At 45.6% G+C, this 18,370-nt stretch overlaps 1 protein-coding gene across 2 annotated transcripts; it reads right to left on the minus strand.

Annotated features, from left to right (window-relative positions):
• Nucleotides 1-1,530: 1,530 nt before the first annotated feature.
• On the minus strand, nt 1,531-14,316 carry Prkab2 (protein kinase AMP-activated non-catalytic subunit beta 2). 2 transcript variants are annotated; one of them, XM_029475419.2, is made up of 8 exons: nt 14,210-14,316; nt 13,814-13,991; nt 10,151-10,317; nt 8,906-8,999; nt 8,594-8,714; nt 5,884-6,017; nt 5,155-5,223; nt 1,531-2,859 (listed from the first exon to the last, which is right to left on the minus strand). In XM_029475419.2, exons 2-8 carry the CDS (start codon nt 13,964-13,966, stop codon nt 2,782-2,784), a joined length of 816 nt encoding a protein of 271 aa, XP_029331279.1. In that variant the 5' UTR covers nt 13,967-13,991; nt 14,210-14,316; the 3' UTR covers nt 1,531-2,781. The 2 variants fall into 2 exon arrangements, with proteins under 2 accessions (XP_029331279.1, XP_021013397.1); XM_021157738.3 differs by lacking the exon at nt 14,210-14,316 and adding an exon at nt 14,120-14,208.
• Nucleotides 14,317-18,370: the final 4,054 nt, after the last annotated feature.

The raw sequence follows: 18,370 nt of genomic DNA on the forward strand, positions 1-18,370 counted from the left end.
AACGGGTTTTCTTCCTTTGTACTTCCGGCCCAAGAGGCCAGGGTTCTTGAAGAAGCTATCTGAGCCCTTCAGAGGTGTGAATCCGACTCAGGTCTAGGTTGATAGGAGGCTAATAACCATGGCTCGAGTGAAAGCTCTTCACACTGTCTAGGTCTTTCTCCTTGAGACTCTGGTGAACCTGTCTTACTGATAAGTGAAGTCAGACAGAACGCAGAGGAAAGGGTGAGAACAGGGTAAGAGGACAGAGAAGACAGTTTCTGGGCTGCTAAGTGGTTTGTACCAGGTTATGTCTGCTTGAACTCTTTAAGGGGGCATTTCCAGTGCCAAGCTCCCTGAGCCCTCAGTTCCTGCTATCACCCTTGGGCTCCTTCACTGCTTCCCTGGCCTCACAGGCACTGATCTACAGGACAGGTATAACACCTGTATGTTAGCCTCCTTAAGGGCCGCTTTACTACCAACTGACCCTGCAAAATTCCCCTAGGTGGGAAAGAAAAAGAAATAGTTTTGCCTTGATTTGTTTCTTAATTCTGTCCGACTTTTTATTGTAGAAAACACACTGCCCCTTAAAGTAACTAAAGAAAAGCAGTACCCACCCTGTCTCTTCACAAGTGTTTCCTGGTGACAGGGGCAGAATTCCCCAGGGTCAGGGGCCAGGACAGGGACAGTGCTGGTGAGTTATCAGCCAGCCCTTCTAACTATCTCCTTCATTTCCAGATGACGTCATCAGCACCAACCTCTCTATCACCACAGCCTCACCCGTCGGGGAAGCATCAGCCTGAGAGACTGAAGACAGCTTTCCCCACCCTTCCTTCCATAGCTACAACTTTGTGGGGTAAAAACTTAATGCACAAACACAGATGATGCCAGCTTAGACTCTTAACAGGAAGTGTAGATACCACAATCCTACTGTGAAACAAGCGAGGCTTTTGAATCCTCCTGGGTGGCCCACTTCTAAATCAGCACTGAGGAAAAACAGAAAAAATAAATAAATAAAACCTTTCCACATAACTGAAGAGTCTTAGAGTTGATTAAAAACCAAGATGAGACCTTGGTTTTCAAAATGGAACACTATTCAGAAAGCTGACTGGACCACGAGGGTTCTCCAGAGTCTCAGCTGAGGGAGGTGGCTTGGGACGGCTGAAGCAGCATCTCCCAGGACTCATCTACCAAGGCATTGAGCAATCTGTACCTCCTGCAGAACAGAAACCTCCCCATCTTCCTATTCACCCTTGTGATCAGAAGTCTCAGAGGTGTGCAGAGGACTTGCTGTGCCACCCACATGTGCGAGAGCCAGGAGGTAGGTGAACTGACCAGCAGGTCCCTTTCAGTGTGGCTGGCTCATCTCAGGAGACAGGAAGTCTCTCAACCATAAACAGTGCCTAATGTTTGACTTACATTTATCTGTAAAATGGAAGTGTCAAAATACTTGGAAAAATATTTCCTTTCAATCCTGAGTAGGTTGGAATACTTCTCAGTCAGTGGTTATCAGTGACCCCATTCCATCATCAAACACATTTAAAAGGAAGAGGCGAAAGAAAAAAATACTTTGTTAATATTTGGTGCAAAGAGCAATACTGTGCACGGTTATGAACACCGGGGGTAGTTCCTTGCCTCACACATCTTTAATGGTAGGGAAACCTCGCATGAGCACCCAGTGAGCCTGCATGAGCATCCAGTGAGTCTGCATGAACTTGTGCCTAGAGCTGTGCTTGGGTAGCGAGGTACACATGGCTGGCCATATTAACCCAAGACTGTAGAATTGCCTAGACTAGAGAAGAAAATCTTAAGAACCATTTGTCAAAAGCCTGAGGTCCTTTAATAGCCTGTTAAAATGGATGGATAAGGGCTTTTTTTTTTTTTTTAATTAAAGAAAAATGTAGGCACATAAAAAAAATCTTTCAGGGATGAAAGATATGGAAGTTTTCCCTAATTCCAAACCTATCTACAAACTGAATGCTCTGATAAGAAAAACTGGAAACAGGCTCTCACAGCCAATACACAGGACCAAACTAAAACAAAAAGATCTGCATTTCCCCCTAGATGTTAAAATAAATTGTAACACACTGGGTTAGGCCTTTGCTGAGCTAAAAAGGAGACCCTGGCACCTCTAGTCTCTCCTCAGGAGAGTCTAATCACACAGACTTTTCAGAAGGGTCCCTTGCCCAGTGAGTTGTCATGTATGAGATCTGAGGGGACTTATTGAATTGGGTACATAAAATGAGAAGGGTTCTTGTAGGGCATCTAGTGTCATATAAACACACAGGAGATTGTGTCACATAGTGTGGGGATACAGAATCAGTCCATGCAAGGAAAGCCACCCTGCACTGAGGCAGCTCTAAGGAGGGCAGCAGCCTGGCACACATCTCACCCCTGGACACCAATGGTCCAGAACCTCTGCCCAACAAAGATCCTAAGAGTTTGCTATTCTCTCACTTTAGAAAAAGAAGCTTCTGGGATGCCCATTCCTGTGGCCACCGCTTCCCAGTCAGGCCCTGGCGACCACCCACAGGCAGAGAGAACGTGTACAGCGGGGCCAGGAGGCTTCCAGTAACCTTTCTCTCATATGCATATATATGGTTTTGTGTTTCTTAAAATAAACTCCATGAACTCATAAAGCTCTCATCTGCAATCAAATGCAAAGCAGAGCATCCTATCAGAGGCTCTGACACACACATCAGCCTCAAAACAAATCAGCCTGCCAGCCTCAGAGGAGGCCAGCTCAGTTCAAAGGCAAGGGAGATGCTTCTCCAGAATCCTTGGGGGCAAGGTGTGACGTCTTCCTCAGATGGGCTTATACAGCAGCGTGGTGACATACTTCTTCTTGTAGCGATGGGTTGCGCTAAGGACCATCACACTGTCCTGCAGAGGAGAGAAGCACACACAGTGATTCGTTCATCTGGGTGGCTGCTGGCTCTTCCTGGCTCCAGTCTTTCACAGTCCCTCACTGTTGGGGCAAAACACTCCATCAAAACCAATGTAAGGGAGAGAAGGTTTATTTCTGGCTCACAGTTCTGGAAGACAGTTCATTATGCCAGGGAAGCCAAGGCGTCAGGACACATCCTACGAGTGCACATTTGTGTTCAGCATGCTTTCCCCCACTTCATCCAGTCCAGGATACCCTGGCCAGGGAACGGCCTGCTCATGTAAGATGGGTCTTCATATGCCAATTAACATATTCAAGATAATTCCCCATAAATGTGCTCAGACTCATATCTCTGGTTGTCCTAATTTTTTTTCAAGTTGATAACACTAACCAACACATTTACTTTTAAAGAGACAACTTGAAACAAAAGAGGCTGGCTTTGCTGTCAAATCTAGCTCAGTTTCAATCTAGTTCCTGTTGTGCCGTCGGTTGGTATACCTGAATAATTTATACAATGGTCTCTCCATCCCTCCATCCCTCCCTTTAACTTTTCCATACAAAGGATAATAGCTATTATTACATTAGATCTATTACATTAGCTATTATCTGATGGCTCTGACGCTCACAAGAGACATCAGGAAGTGTCTGGCACATACAAGGCCATGAAGAAATACTGACTTACTACTTTATTCCAAACTCTACGAATGGATTCAAGCCTAGCAACAAAAACAAATATGCTGGCAACCATTCCCAGAATGAAATGTTAACTGTAGTAACAAAGGAGAATGGTCCTTCTCAATGCTCATCTGTAAGCCCCAGAGCAGGTCCAACTGCCTCTTACTGCCAAGGATGAACTCTTGGACCTGGAGAGAACTGTGGAATTCCCTATCCACCCTCAAAGGAAAAGAAGGCTTTCTTAGACATCCAATGTGCTGAATCAATTCCAAATGGCCGAACGACTGAGAGAACCCAAAGTCAAGCTGACCCAACAGGACTGTCATTTGTACTACAAGCATACAAAGGAGCAAAGGGACCAACTGCCAAGATGTATGTGAGAGCATGGGTGTGCCACAGAGGAGACGAATGACAAGGGACACCAAGTGAAAGTCACAGAGTGGTCACAGGAGACAAAACTCAGTCAGATCTCCAAGAACACCAAAAATTCAATGCAGAGATCAGTGCAGCTTGCTGTCATCCTTCACCCTGTACTGTCCCTGATGAACGTGTCCTAGACAAGGACTCTGGTTCGACTGTGCTGACAACTGACACATGGCCTAAAAAGCGGGAATCCAGGCAGATGCAACCCTGCTCAGGAGAGCTGTAGATTGGGGAGCGGGTGAGAGAAAAGCACCTGTGAGAAGACCTGTGTGTTGACAGGAAAGCTCTCGGGCAAGGGCAGAGAGGACAGAACCTCAGACCTGTCTTATACTCACTGGCAATCTGACTTCGCTGAGTCTTGGTCTCTATCTATAAAACAGGGGTTAAAAATAGTACATACCTCTCAATGTTACCAAAAGATAAAACTCAGTGAATTAAGATTTTATATACAACCACACACTCTATTAAAGTCAGCTCTATCAGAAGTAAGGCTAGATCTCTCTGCTCTAGCTGCACATCTAAGAAATACAAGCAGCTTACAGGGAAACTACTGGGAGTACCCTGGATGTGCGTATGCACAATCTCTGGGGATGAGAGCACTCAATCTGAAGGCGCACAACCTCTCCGAGTAGTTCTCATGAGGCTCAGCTTAGACAGCACAGAACTACACTTTTAAGTCAACAGCCAAGCCACAAAGACATTAAAGCAATGGAGAAACTAAGGACTCTAGGGCAGAGGTGGGAAAGACAGGGACCCTCCAGTCACACGACTCCCTTCCTACTGTGTAAGAGATGGGAGCACCTGGGTATATACAACTAGGACAGGGCAAGGAGCTTGACTCCCCATTTTAAAAGGTAAGGTTTTATGTCTCATTCAAGTATTTGTTGAAGGAAGCTAAACCTGATTTTCTGCAGACGGACTCCAACCACTATGAACTCAAGCTTGAGGAAACAGATGAGACAAAGGGTCCAGCCACCCAAGGGAACTTAGAAGCAGAAAGACTCCATGACTGACAGCTCAGTCCTCGCACAGACCAGAGCCTGAGGTTTAAATCCAACGGCCTGCAAGTTAGGAAGAGACGGCCCATCTATCATCTGACCGTCAGTGCCAAGTGTAGCTTTAGAAGCAGCAGCAAGTGAGCTACCGCTGAAGAGCTGGAGGGGAGGCTGTGGAGGACCAGGGCCGCCACTTACCTTAATGGACAGTGCATAGAGATGGTTCAGCATAACATGATTGGGCTCAGGAAGTAAGGCTGGGTCACACTAGGAGAAAAGACACCCCCCGCCCCCCGCCCGCCAAATGTGATTAAACACAGACAAAACAAACAGCTTACTCTTCCCCGGAGCTCTCTGGACTGTTGGGAACTCTAAATAGGAATACTTTGTCTCCCACAAGCCATGCATTCCCGGATGATAAGATTGAAAAATCCTCAGGCTAGCACAGAAATGCTAAGCCCCAACATCCACTAATTTTCTCCAACAGAATTAAAACAAAAACCTTGCTTAGAAATGCAGATGGTTTGGTTAAAGGGAAAAAACAATCTTCCACGGAACTATCAACTATCAACTAAGTGAAATCGTGGTTAAAAATATTTAATAGGAAGTTGTGAACTTCTGGATCTCCCCCAATGAGAGTACCCCTTATCTTGTGTTGCACTAGAAGTCAGAATACATACCAACTCTAGCGGTGTGGTTTTGATTAAACTAGAAACAGACATCTATAAAGTTTGCTATTGGTTCCTAAAGAAGTTACAGCTAAATCTGGGAAAAAGGATTCCACCATGCTGCGCTGCCGATGTGCACACGGCTGACTGCCGTAATCATGACACAACGGTGCCACAATTCCAGCCCAAGGTTACTAATTTTGGCCTTGATGGCCCTATGGATCCCCACATGCTCTAGCAACCTGCTCAGGATACTCACTGAAATATTCGTGTCCTTGTTAAGAATAACTTGGAGTAGGTGAGGGGGCAGGATGGGTGGGGATTTGAATCTCTCCTCAGATCGAAACACATACATTTCTTGACCGTAAGGCCCAGGGGGTGAGCTGGACAGGTCTGAAAAATATTTATGCAAACATGAAGGAAAGTTGAAGCGTTAGTGAGGATTCATCGGGAGCTATCATTGCACAGTCGTTGATCTTAATGCAATACAAGTCCTGGAGCGTAAGAACTTGTGGCCTACTGCAGCTGGAACTGTCAGCGGGGAAAAGAAACGTCTGAATCAGCCTGAGCACGGACCAGGAAGCGTCTCAACAGGCAACGTGACGTACGGAAGCGATGCCAGGCCAGGGCCCAGGCTCCAGGTAGCCACCACCAGCTGTCAGCCACGTGACCTTGGACAGATCCCTTTCTTTTGGTCAGTCTACTTGTCCACAGATAAATATCCTCCTCATTTACAGTGCTTTTGAGGAGATAAAAAAGAGAGTGGTTAAGATGGTGTGTGGACTCAGTGTGAAGAGATTAGAGTTCATTTTTTTTCCCCTGCCAAAGCGACAGACAGCAACGTTACACACTCTAGGTCCATAACGATTACAGCAGACAGAACACACGCAGCTGCAGTCAAGAGCGTGCTGTGTAGTCAAGCTGTAAGGCCCACACTCTGCACTCACTGGGATGGCTGTCTGTCTCTGAAACAGCAAGGCCTGGAGGAAACGTGGAGAAACTCAAAGCCCCAAACTACGGTGTTCCCATTGTGGGCAGAAATGCACCATAGTATAAACACGTTGAAAAACAGTACGGTTGTCTTCAAATAGCTAAACAAACTTTGTAACCCAGTAATCACATTACTGAGCGTAACAACTCGGATAAAATATAAGCCCACGCAAGAACCTCACCATAATTGTTCATAAGCAATATATATGAGAGCCCCAAAGAGGAAACAAACCCCAAATGTCTGTCAACAACGGATGGAGAAGCAAAAAGGAACTGTCATACTGTGGACTTCTGCTCAGCCACAAACAGAAGCAAAGTACTGATACATGTTTCAACAAGGCTGAGCCCTGGAAGGCAGCCTGCTACCGTGAAAGAAGCCACACAATGTGTGGTTATATTTATACCAACTGTCTGGAAAAGGCAAAGCCATACCGCAGAAGCTTTGACAGACACAGGACACAGGAGAAAGGGATGGAGATAGTCCTTCTTTTGAGGTGACAATGGTTCTAAAACTCAATATACTAAAAAAAAAGATAAATTCGTGGTATCTGGATTATACTTAAAAAATGAAAAGCATTCAGGTTAAATTTACAAAATTAAATGAACTATGTCTTTATTGTATATTGTATATTTTATAGCTCCAGAGAAAACATTTTAGTAATAGATTATTTTAATAACTCAGATTTGCTTCAGTATATAAGGCAAAGCAATGCTGTTATTAAACAAAACTCAACAGTAGACACAGCAGGCAACTTTTCAAAAATACTTTCAGGTGTTCTGTTCAGTATCCACAAAATACCACCGGGAAATAACACAGGGCAATTCTCACGCACTGTCCTTTATACTAACATATACAAGTTGGACGTTGAAAAGTCACACACATGGCCACACCCACTATCTGCACATTCCTAATAAACGCTCTATGCCTTACATCACTGGGCTAGGAAACTGCGTGCACCCAAAGTGTGCTGTCCTCCCGCTACTGTCACCTGCTCACTGGTTACTTGCAGATCAAAAGGTAATCATAGATCTAGTGGCCTCAGAACTGAAACCTTTTAGGATCACTGCGCCGGTAAGAATGCTCACGTAAACGTTAGTTCTGAGTTTATATACTAACTCTAAGTAGGTAGTTACTGTGCCATGGACTTCTTGTCCCTTGTCCTAGAGACTCTGTCATGGGCTCTGTATCAGTTATTATGACTGAGGTTCACTGAGGGTCCACGCCCTCGAGTTTATTGCTGGGAGCTGGTGTGGGATGGCATGACTAGTAGCCAAGGCAGGCTCTGCAAACAAGAGACCTTGTTTCATTCTCTTTGCAAACAAGAGATCTGCTCAGTGGATAAGGTGTGCAGTTCTCTAGGCAGGCACATCTCCCACCATTCAGTAACAGGAGAGTGACTATGGAGATTTTGTACAGTGTGTCTCAGTTACCTGAGTGAACAAGCACCAAGCCAGGCCTTGGGGACAGTAGTATACTCGAGACAAAAATGTACAGGATGGTCCCTGTAAATTCAGTTTTACGTAGAACAACTATTGATTTGGGTTTTGTTTCTCACACTCCCTCAGTGACAATTATACTTGTAGGCTCTCATAAAATCATAATTGCCAGTTGAGCTCTCAAACTAGCTGATTCAGGTTAATAAGACAAACTAGACGTACCCAGCCTCGACAGGTAATATTAGCAGATGCTCACGGAAAGTGTGAAATCTTACTGGAAATAGCATTTGAAACCACAGACTACTGGTGGGTTACATAAAGGTAAAACGGAGAACAGTGTATCAGAGTAAAAAAGGCAGACATTATACCATGGGATTTGTGTGTGAGCATGTGTGTGCGTGTGTGTGTGCGTGTGCATGTATGTGTGATTATAAGATTCCTGAGAAAACAGAAAAATGCAAAATAAAGCAAGAAACCAGTTTGGGGAAGGAATATGCACTGTAAGAAAGACACAGCAAGAGGAAGCTACAGGACAATATTACCTCGACATGATGTCTCAGAGCTTTCCATAGAGTCTAACTTTAAAGCGTCAAATACTTCAAAATCAGATTTCTTGACGTGGATCAAGTTATTAATTGTTCCAAGCTGACTGGTAACCACAGGCTGAAACAGTGAAGAAATATAAACAAACAAATAAATAAAATGAAACTGGATATCCTTTTCAGTCCACATCGTCACCCAACTGCCCCTCTACTGTTATGACAAGTCTCTAGTAGGGAGCCTGATGCCCATGAACTGGAGGGCAGAAAGTCATAAGGAGGCCACTGAGGCTCCGCTGCAAATCCAGGCCTTACCTCTGACGGATCATGAACCCACTGTCCGTCCACAAAGAACTTGTACTGATGCTCTCCCTCTGGAAGATCCAGGATGGCAACAAAGTCATTATGACTAGAGAAGAAAACAGAAGGTCAGGCAGGCCAAGCTCCTTAAAGAAGACATAGTGTGGAAAAGCAAGAGGGAACGATGGGGCCACCGCAATGACCTCATCCGTTCCTAAGCTACAGCCCTTGTGTGCATCCTACCCCTGCACACCTTAGCATTTAACACACCTGCTTGTCAACCTCTCCCACTAATGCTGTTCTTGAACATGTGTGTGTGTTGAGGGGGGTGGGGGGGATGTGTGACTGACAAAACGTTCAGATTTCTTTTTGGTTTTTCGAGACAGGGTTTCTCTGTGTAGCCCTGGCTGTCCTGGAATTCACTCTATAGACCAGGCTGGCCTCGAACTCACAGAGATCTGCCTGCCTCTGCCTCCCAAGTGCTGGGATTAAAGGCGTGAGCCACCACTGCTTGGCACATTTCGATTTTTTTAGAGTTAGGGAGATTGGCTCAACCAGTAAGAGTGCTTGTTGTGAGCTTCAGGACCTGAGTGTGAACCCCCAGTATCCACGGAAAAAGCTGGGCACAGCTACACACGCCTGCAACTCCAGCACTGGGGAGCAGAGACAAGCAGAACCCGAGAAACGGCTGGCCAGTAAAGCTGGTAGAAATGGAGAAATTGTGGCTCAGCAACAAGGCTGAAAGCCAGAGCAAGATACTGGGTCTTGTTGTGGCCTTCACATGCACACATATGGGTGTATATACAAATGTACATGCATACATACACACACACACACACACATACTACACACAAAGCAGAGTCTTCACAAGTATGAATAACATAAAAGATAGGTTTGGGTTGGGAAATATTTCAGGGTACTCGTCCCATAGTTTGGTGAGCCTTGTCTGGAAAATGACCTATTACATAAAGGGTCACTCTGACAACCACTTAAATCATTCACTACTGCTATGCCAGCAATAAACTGACATTATCTCTACAACGTCACAATGTATTTTGCTTTAATACAGAAATCAAAGCAACAGGATTATTTTTTTCCAGATTTCTTGCAGACAAGCAATGGCTTGAGAAGCAGAGTCCCGAAGCGTGGACACACAATGCTGTCAGAAGCTCCCGAGAGAGGCCCGCTCTCTTCCTTAAAGAAGGCAGTCAGCTGTCTGTTCTTGCACACTGCACACTCAGCAGAGATGCCGGTCCTCACCTCTTTATCAGAGGGATCTTGGTGCTCCAATTGTTGAAGGACCCAGAGATGAAGACCTCCTTGCCTCCTTCAGACCAGCGGATAACGGTGGGCCGGGCCTGCTGGGCGGGCTTCACAGAATCATCCAAATCCTGCTGCCAGGGTACAAACTCTTTGTCCCCGGGGAGCTGTAAGAAGGAGTAGGTCATCCCTAGAATAAATTATGACCCAAGGGTTTTTAAGAGGTCCCAAAGGTTTTTAAGGGGCATTAAATTAGGCGTCAACTAAAGTCAGACAGCCCAAATTCAGCAACTGAATCAGGGTATGAACAAACTATATTAAAGAACTATGGCACACATCATTCTCCTTGCAGAACCTTTGCATCACCCTTCAGAAACACCAAACACCTCTAAATCCTTCCTTTATTTTACTGGCCTCGCTTGTATGTAGCAGTTAGGATATGCGCCTGAACACCTCATAAGAAACTGTAAGAAAGTCAAGTATGGTTCTTTAAAGGAAAATTAAGCCAGCTATATGTTTTTCTGAGGCAAACTGTTCTCTTTCTATTACAGTTAGAGATACCGAAATTCCTAAGTAATTAGCACTGCTGTTTCAGCTACTTGGTTATACAACAGGGCATTAACATTTTAAGGGCTGGAGACTGGAGTTCAGTGCAGAGCACTTCCCTCCTGAGCACGAGGCCCTGAGTTTCATCTCCAGCACCATCATCCATCAATCGACACGCACTCAGAAGCCACATCACTGATCCAGTACCGCTGAACCGGTTATGAAACCTTCCTTGCTTACCTAGGCCAGGTCATAAAATCCCCTCAGCAGGATGCAGGACATCCTGGAACTCTAGGAGCACAAGATCAAAAGCAGCTTCCTTGAGCAAGAGCAGATCCATTACTAAGTGGGGTTTGTAGGATTCTGAGAAAAACAAATCCCTTAGTTTCTTTCCAAGGCCATCCTCAGGACAGCCTCGGGCCAACTGCAGCCATGAGCCAGACTGCTTTTACTAAGCTTTTGTTTGGGAAACAGCCACCCACGTGTTTATCACCCACAGCTCACTGCTACCTGCAGACCTGGGAAGTGAAAGCAGAGGGTGTAACCCACAGACTCTCAATTATCTATTATTTGGCCTTTTACAGAAAAGTTTGCTAATCCGTCCTTTGGGATGGCTTCACTGACTGGTAAATAAGACTGCATGGTACCAAGTCAGGCATTACAAATGAAATGATGAGGGCTAGAGTAAGAAAAGTCTAGCTTATTTATTTGGGATTTCCCCTGCTCTTTCTAAAATAAAAAAAGTTTACCTTCTATCTGTTTCTCGATAGTCCTTATGACTACAGTACAAATATAGACCAAAGCAAGTGTGAAAGAAAAGGGAACGGACGTTTACATAAGTCAGGGGACTGGATTAAGACAAAACGGTGGTCTCTGGAACCTCAAAGCAATGCCCTGGGGCTGACAGTTGCATTGGGAGTGCTTACATATGGCTCAAAACAACCCTCAGAGTCTGAGTCCTTATAGGATTTTGGGAATATATTTTTTAAAGCCTTCAGATAACAACACTCTTATCACATGACAATAAACAAGGAAAAACATATCTTTCTCTAGGGGTCGAATTCTCACTCCAGTCCAGCCTGGAAAGGTTTTTCCTGCCTCTGCCTCTGAAACAGCTGAAATCACAGGTGTGATCCACTATCATATCAGCTTTAAACAGTCACCTTTGAGGAACGTCCTAAAATGTTAGAAATACTATTTGTTGACCCGTTTGAAATCTGTTTCAGAGTGGCTGGTAGAGGAGAGGCTTGGATCCCAGAGGAAATCTTTCATGACCTTCCAGCACCATATAAACAGGGTGACATACACACAGTTCATTACACAGTTCATTTTATAAGTGTGTCAGATTTCTCGTAAGGTTTTTAAGGCATTCTTGGGGGATCCTGTCATACAAACAGGACTGCGAGGCACTGACTAAGTCTATTGATAAGCCTGACCTTTGAAGCAAAGATGCCCCCAGCCCCACCGTTCCTATCAATTACTTTTATGACTTAAGGATTTTCAGTTTAGGATTTGAAAGCTCTAAACTATTAATATGCCTGGCTTTGGAGCAAAGCCCTTCCACTTATGACATGACATTTCTGTGGTAGGAATGACTGCAGCTGACTTGCAGAAAAACTGTTTGCTCCAGTTAAACCATCAGCGAAATCACCACGAACAGCAGCAAAGCAGCAATTCAAAGTACAGCCTGCAAATGTTTAAGGAAATTCAGTTGGGGGGGGGGTGCACAAACTATAAAGTTTTCAATCTGATAAGACATGGGTAATTGTTTGAACTACTTTTCTCATTTCACAAAGGGCAAGATATGAGGGAAAGAATGATCTAGAACAGGCCTAAATTCACACAGAGCAGCCTGGCTCTTATTCAGGACACCAATTACTGCAGTCACAGTTTGACTGTACCCAAATCCTGAGTCATCAATGTAGGAATGAGCAAAAATACATGGCCTGCCTGTCATCCTAGATAAGCTTTGGAGAAGGAAATCTAGGCTGAATCCAGGGCCCAAATGAGGAGGAATCCTAGAGGAGAGGAAACAGGGAAGAGGGAACCCCAAGAAACGGCCTGTTCAATGACGCACTTTTCTAACCGCATTCTCAATCTGGATCCAAGAAAATAAGGTGTGTAATTCAAATTTCATGTGCCATCAAAGTGGCAAATAAAACTCTGTTATTTTAAGCCTCAGTTCACTGGGAAGTGCTAAATGTCAAACACATTCCACCACCCCACCCCATCCCCAAGGGCCTGGTTTTCTTTTTCACTCCAGAAAGCCTACCAGGAGAAATTACATGTATTTAATGCTGACATTTCTAAGTGATTAGGAACATTAGGGTAGCATTCACACTGCTGTCAGCTCCATCTGGCTCTTCTTTTGAGTGACCAAAAGTGGCCTCTGGCTCCAAGTCTATGGAATTGAGAGCTAAGGCTTCAGGTCAGTAGAGGGTGGTTTTGAGCCTCGGGCAACGTTTTGAAGTACTTCTGAGGAGTGAAGTAAAGTGACTTGCTCTCCTGGGCAAAGCTCACAGCTACATTTTAAAACGGCACGTTTCAAAAAAGATCTGAGCCATTAACCAAATGATGTCCTATATGGATCCCCAAGACTAGGGGAAAGTATTCAAGTATTCAACTGATGGCAGCTCAGAGCCATACAAAGGTGGACGAGGATCGAAGAGGTGATGCAGAACACGTAAGAGAGAGAGCAAGAAGGAGACCTACACAGAGACATTTTCAGGGAGAAGTCATCTAGCTATCTTGAGGCCAATGTGAGAAACTGAGCCCTTTTCAATAGCTCAGACAACGCACCCTCCGAAGTTTCCACCCGCGCTCACAACCTATACATCTGCATTGCTCTGGAAGAGGGCAACCTGCACGTAGATCCAAGGATGGGATGGGCAGGGGATGGGCTTTTGGTACTCGTCCTAAAAGGTTGGCCCACAGATTACTCAGAGCAGCAGGAAAACAACTCCGCGCCTCTATCCTAATTTGAGGTAATATCTAGGAGGAATTAGCACCCAACATCTCTGTCTGCCGAATAGCCTTCTAGTTAAAAAGCCCATAACCCTTGAGAATGAGGAGGAAGAACCAAGAAGGGCGGAGCTGCCGGCAGCCCCGCTGCCTCACCTTGGAGTCGGGCAGGCTGAAGACGCTGGGGTCGTCCGTGCTCCCCACCATGATCTTGTGCTCCTTTCCCGGGCCATGGCCGCCGCCCTCAGCTCGAGCAGCTTTGGCTCCGTGGCGCTCCCCGGACACCCGCTCGCTGGTAGTGTTTCCCATGGCTGCAGCTCGAGTCGGGGGCAACCTGCCGCGGGGAATGACACCAGGCGGGGAACACCCCCGCGGCTGCGTCAGGGGCGCCCCGGCCCCGCCCCTGCGCCCGGGAAGGGAATCCCCGCCGCAGGGGACCGCGCCCGGGGTCCCCTCCCTTACCCGCTTCACGGACGCCTCGGCTCGGAGAACCCGCTCCGGGAGCCCTCGCTGCCCCACAGCCCGGGTCCCGCACACCTCCACGCCGCTCACCTCGGGCGATGCGCTCCCGGCTCGCGTGGCTACACGCACGCCGGCTGTTCGGCGTACAAGGAGACCAATAAAGTTATTGAAATTGAAGCCGCGCCCCAAACTAGCGAACCGGGTTTCCTCCTAAAATGGCTACAAGGCCGGCAACGAGGTACCGCCTCTGCCTCTGGTCCCGCCCACCGAACCTCTTGTTCCGCCCCCTGCGCTCCAGCCCCGCCCCCTCCTCAGCCTGGGTCGCTTGCCTCTCTAGCCACCAGCACCGTAGCCGCCTCTGTGGTGGGTGCGTGCGCAGCTCCGGCTTGGGGCGGGGCCGAGGGTGGAGTCTGGGTCGGGATTAAGGTTGGAAACTGTTCGTCCAGGGGTTGATAGTGGGGCGTCTTGTTTTCCTAAGCAGTTTGTCTATCCATGGGGCACGCGCTTATTAGAAAAGCCAAATCTGAGGCCTCCCCGTGCCCTAGGTACAGAATTAGAATCTGCACTTTAACACGATCACCTCAAACGACTGGACAGCGGTGCATAGTGGATCCACATTTTCATATTCCCCGTACGCCTCTACCAAGCAACCTTTTTAGTTGCCCAGGAGGCATGAAATAAAAAGTGGGACAGAGAATTGACTAGACACGTGATGGCAGTTACTGCAGAAGACTTACTTCTATGTGATGCCCAAACTCATCAAAGTGGTGTTTTCTCTTACTGTGATTAGCTGTGTGGATTAATGCAAACAGCTAATGAGTGAGAGCACAGGGTAGGCTGGGAATATACTATTGGACTAGCGTTTTGAAACCAGTCGGCTGGAAGTGAAGATAAAATAGGCTGATGGAGGGCCCAGTGGGGTCAAAGAACTCTGGACACAGGAGAGACTGAGCGAGCTGGGACAGTGAGAGGTGTCCTGTGAGAGTAGCGTGTTTGCCACTGAGGTTTCAGTGGTTTTGCAGTCATTAGCACTGGCAGAATCTTAGACAAGGGTGTAGATCGGTGAGATGAGGCCGACCATAAAGCTATTAGAAGTCATAGAGGAGCCTGGTGAGATGGTTCAGTGGTTAAGAGCCCTTACTGTTCTTTTAGAGGACCCGGGTTTGGTCTCAGCACCTACAAGGTGGCTCTTAATCATCTGTTCCAGGGGCTACAACACCTTTAGATGCACATACAAACATGCAGGCAAAACACTCAAACATAGATTAAAATTTTAAACAATGAAAGTAATTACTCAAAAGGAACAGTGAGGTAGCAAAGAGAGTTGGAGGTCTACCTTAACATTGATTTCCTTCCTCTTTACTGAAGCACTGACTCTAACCTTAGGATGTTGTCTGTCTCCACAGAGATGCATTTCTTGGCCTCCCTACTAGGTAGATAGGGGGAAATGGTAAGTAGAATTTCTCCATTTCTCTTTCTTTGTGTATAGGATGCCCATAGAATGGCCAGAGCTCCAGCAGCCACTTCAGACCACGAGGTAGTTAAAAGCAGTGGAATAAAAAGAGGAACTGAGCCGGGCGTGGTGGCACATTTTTAATACCAGCACTTAGGAGGCAGAGGCAGGTAGATCTCTGTGAGTTCAAGATCAGCCTGCTCTACAGAACCAGTTTCAGGACAGCCAGAACTACATAGTGAGACCCTGTCTCACCCATCTCCCCCACAAAAAGGAAAGAATGGAAAAGGAACCATGCAGCTATGGAATCATCTCATAAATGATATATTTTAAACTTTTTATAAGAGGGGGAAAGAAATGTCAGTCTTGTTAGACCACTGTTGACTACCACGTTTCTACTAAATATAGCTGAACCTCATCCTACTTAATTAACCCATTGGATTGATGGAGTACTAATTACATAGATATTAACATCACCTTCAGGAATGACTGTGTCTATAGACACAACATTGAGTTAGGTGCTAAGGTCTTCATTGAGTGAAGGGGAATAAACGGGTCTATAAATAGCTACAGCCAGGAGAGGTAGTGGGTGCTTCAGAGGGGCTGGAGAGCTGGAGAAGCAAGAAGACACAGCAGCAGGCAACTGTGCATGGTGAGAATCAAGGAGATAAGTCCTGTTTTCTGTTTTAAGATCTTGACTTTTTAAAACCTGCTTGATTGAAGAAATACATTGTATACCAGCACCTGTTTCAAACCATACAGTGCTTTAGACCTCAGATTCACATCAGTGGTCTACTCTGGAAAGTTTTCTGCAAAAACAGTTGGCCGCCAAGTTGGTTCTAAGCGCTATTACTAAGCACTCTTTAATCTCCTTTTAGGAGAGTGATGTTCACTATTCAATTTAATCCTTTAAAAACATATTCATGCTTTTTACCTCTCTTGTTAAGTATGTTCATTCAATTAATTATCATCAATGTACTGAGGTCCCACCATGCTCCAGGCGCTGGGCACTGGGAATACAGATTAATTACAAGGCATCTGTCTTAGTTACTAACTCAGAGAGGGATGAGGCAAAGGAATCTGTCTTTGTGTCATGTGATAAGGACATCCATCAAATGTGAGTGAGGGCTGGGCGCTGGTTGGTGCATGTCTTTAATCCCAGCACTCCAAGAAGCAGCCACAAGTGGATCTCTGAGTCTTCAGAGTGAGTTCCAGGACAGCCAGGCTACACAGAAAAAACCTGTCTGGAAAAAAAAAAACTTGGGAAAAAAAACTGTGTGAGGAATTGAATCTACCAGAATCTACCAGATGAGAGGAGAGCACAGAGATCACATTGGGGTCAGGAAACTGTTCTTAGGGGGTGGGGTGGGGATAGCAGAGGAGCTGAATCTTGAAGACTCATGGGCATTATTCAGCTGGAAAGTGGGAATTGATTAAAAACACTACAGCAGAGAACAAGTGCATGATGCCTTGGGAGTTCCAGGTCAAAAGTCTGGAGTGGGTTTGTTTCCATCCTGCTGTTAGGCAAGAGAAACTAATAGTAAATACAGTTACCTTGCTTAGATATAACCTGTCCTTCATGCCCATCTTCCTGCTGGGGACTACTGGTTTAATGTGCTCAGCCTTGAGGAGCAACTTATCTAAGTGATTTCAAGAAGTCTTAACCTTATACCACCAAAGCCCCCAATTGTAATTTATGCTTATCTATCACAGGAAACAAAACTGTTGTCGTAAGTTATATTATGGTTTATTAGAGCAATGTAATCTGAGCACAATTGAAGAAACAGTCATTTAAACAAATGGTCCCAGCCTATATTCTTTTTTTAAAAAAATATTTATTTATTTTTATTTTATCTGTTAAAGAGTGCTGTTGCATGCATGCATGTGCACCACACACATGCAGTGCCCACAATGGCCAGAAGAGGGAGACAGATAGCCTAGAAGTGGAGTTACAGACAGTTGTGCCGCACTCTATGGATTCTGGGAAGCAAACCCAGGTGCTCTGCCAGAGCAGCCAGCACTTCCTCCTAGCCACCGAGCCATCTTCGACTATCCAACATCCTTCCTAGAAGTTTTTAGTACACTGTAATTCAGGGCAAACTCTGAACTTAAAACAACTCAAACAAACAAAACTCTTGTGCACCAGTTTTAGATTTAAGTTGCAAAGACGAGACAGAGAGGTTCTGCGCGCTCCATGCCATTTTCCTCCTGAGAACGTGTCATGGTGGTGCATTTATCAGTTTCACACCAATATCGACACATCATTGTTTAGCCAGAGTACACAATTGTTACTAGCTCTTCGATTTTTACTTAGTATCTCTTTTTCTCTTCTTGAATTCTCACCATGGATACTTCCTCAAGGCTCCTGTATGCTAGGAAGCTCTCTCTCTCTCTCAGACTGGCTTTTGAAGACTTCAACAGTTCTAGGGGAGTAAGGTATTCGTAGATCATCCTGAGGTTGCCTGCATGGTACTTTTCTCCTGTCTAGCCTGGGCTATCATCTGAAGGAAAAACACCACAGAGGTCATCTCATGCATACAACTACCGATGATTGTCAATGCTTGTGTTGATGTGGGCGCCTGACTGGGGTAGTCTGTCTGACTTCTCCTATGCAGTTATCCCTCACCCCCTCCCACACTAGATTTCTAAAGGAAGTTAATCTATGCAGTACGTCTGAGAGAGCGTTGCTTCATTTCCTTGAGGGGCAAGAACTAAAATATTTAGAATTCTGTGTGGGAGCTTTACTTATTCCATTCTGATAATGTTTCCAATCATTTACCTATAATGGCATGGACTCG

Source organism: Mus caroli, unplaced genomic scaffold, assembly GCF_978045245.1.
Source record: "Mus caroli unplaced genomic scaffold, Mus_caroli_1 scaffold_3, whole genome shotgun sequence".
Lineage (NCBI taxonomy): Eukaryota > Metazoa > Chordata > Mammalia > Rodentia > Muridae > Mus > Mus caroli.

Coding starts and splice junctions, on each gene's coding strand:
- Prkab2 (XM_029475419.2), bottom strand. CDS start 13,966: ATGGGAAACACTACCAGCGAGCGGGTGTCCGGGGAGCGCCACGGAGCC. Junction 6,018..8,593: donor CTCTGAGACATCATGTCGAG/GTAATATTGTCC, acceptor AATATTTTTCAG/ACCTGTCCAGCTCACCCCCT. Junction 5,224..5,883: donor ACAAGGACACGAATATTTCA/GTGAGTATCCTG, acceptor CTTTTCTCCTAG/TGTGACCCAGCCTTACTTCC.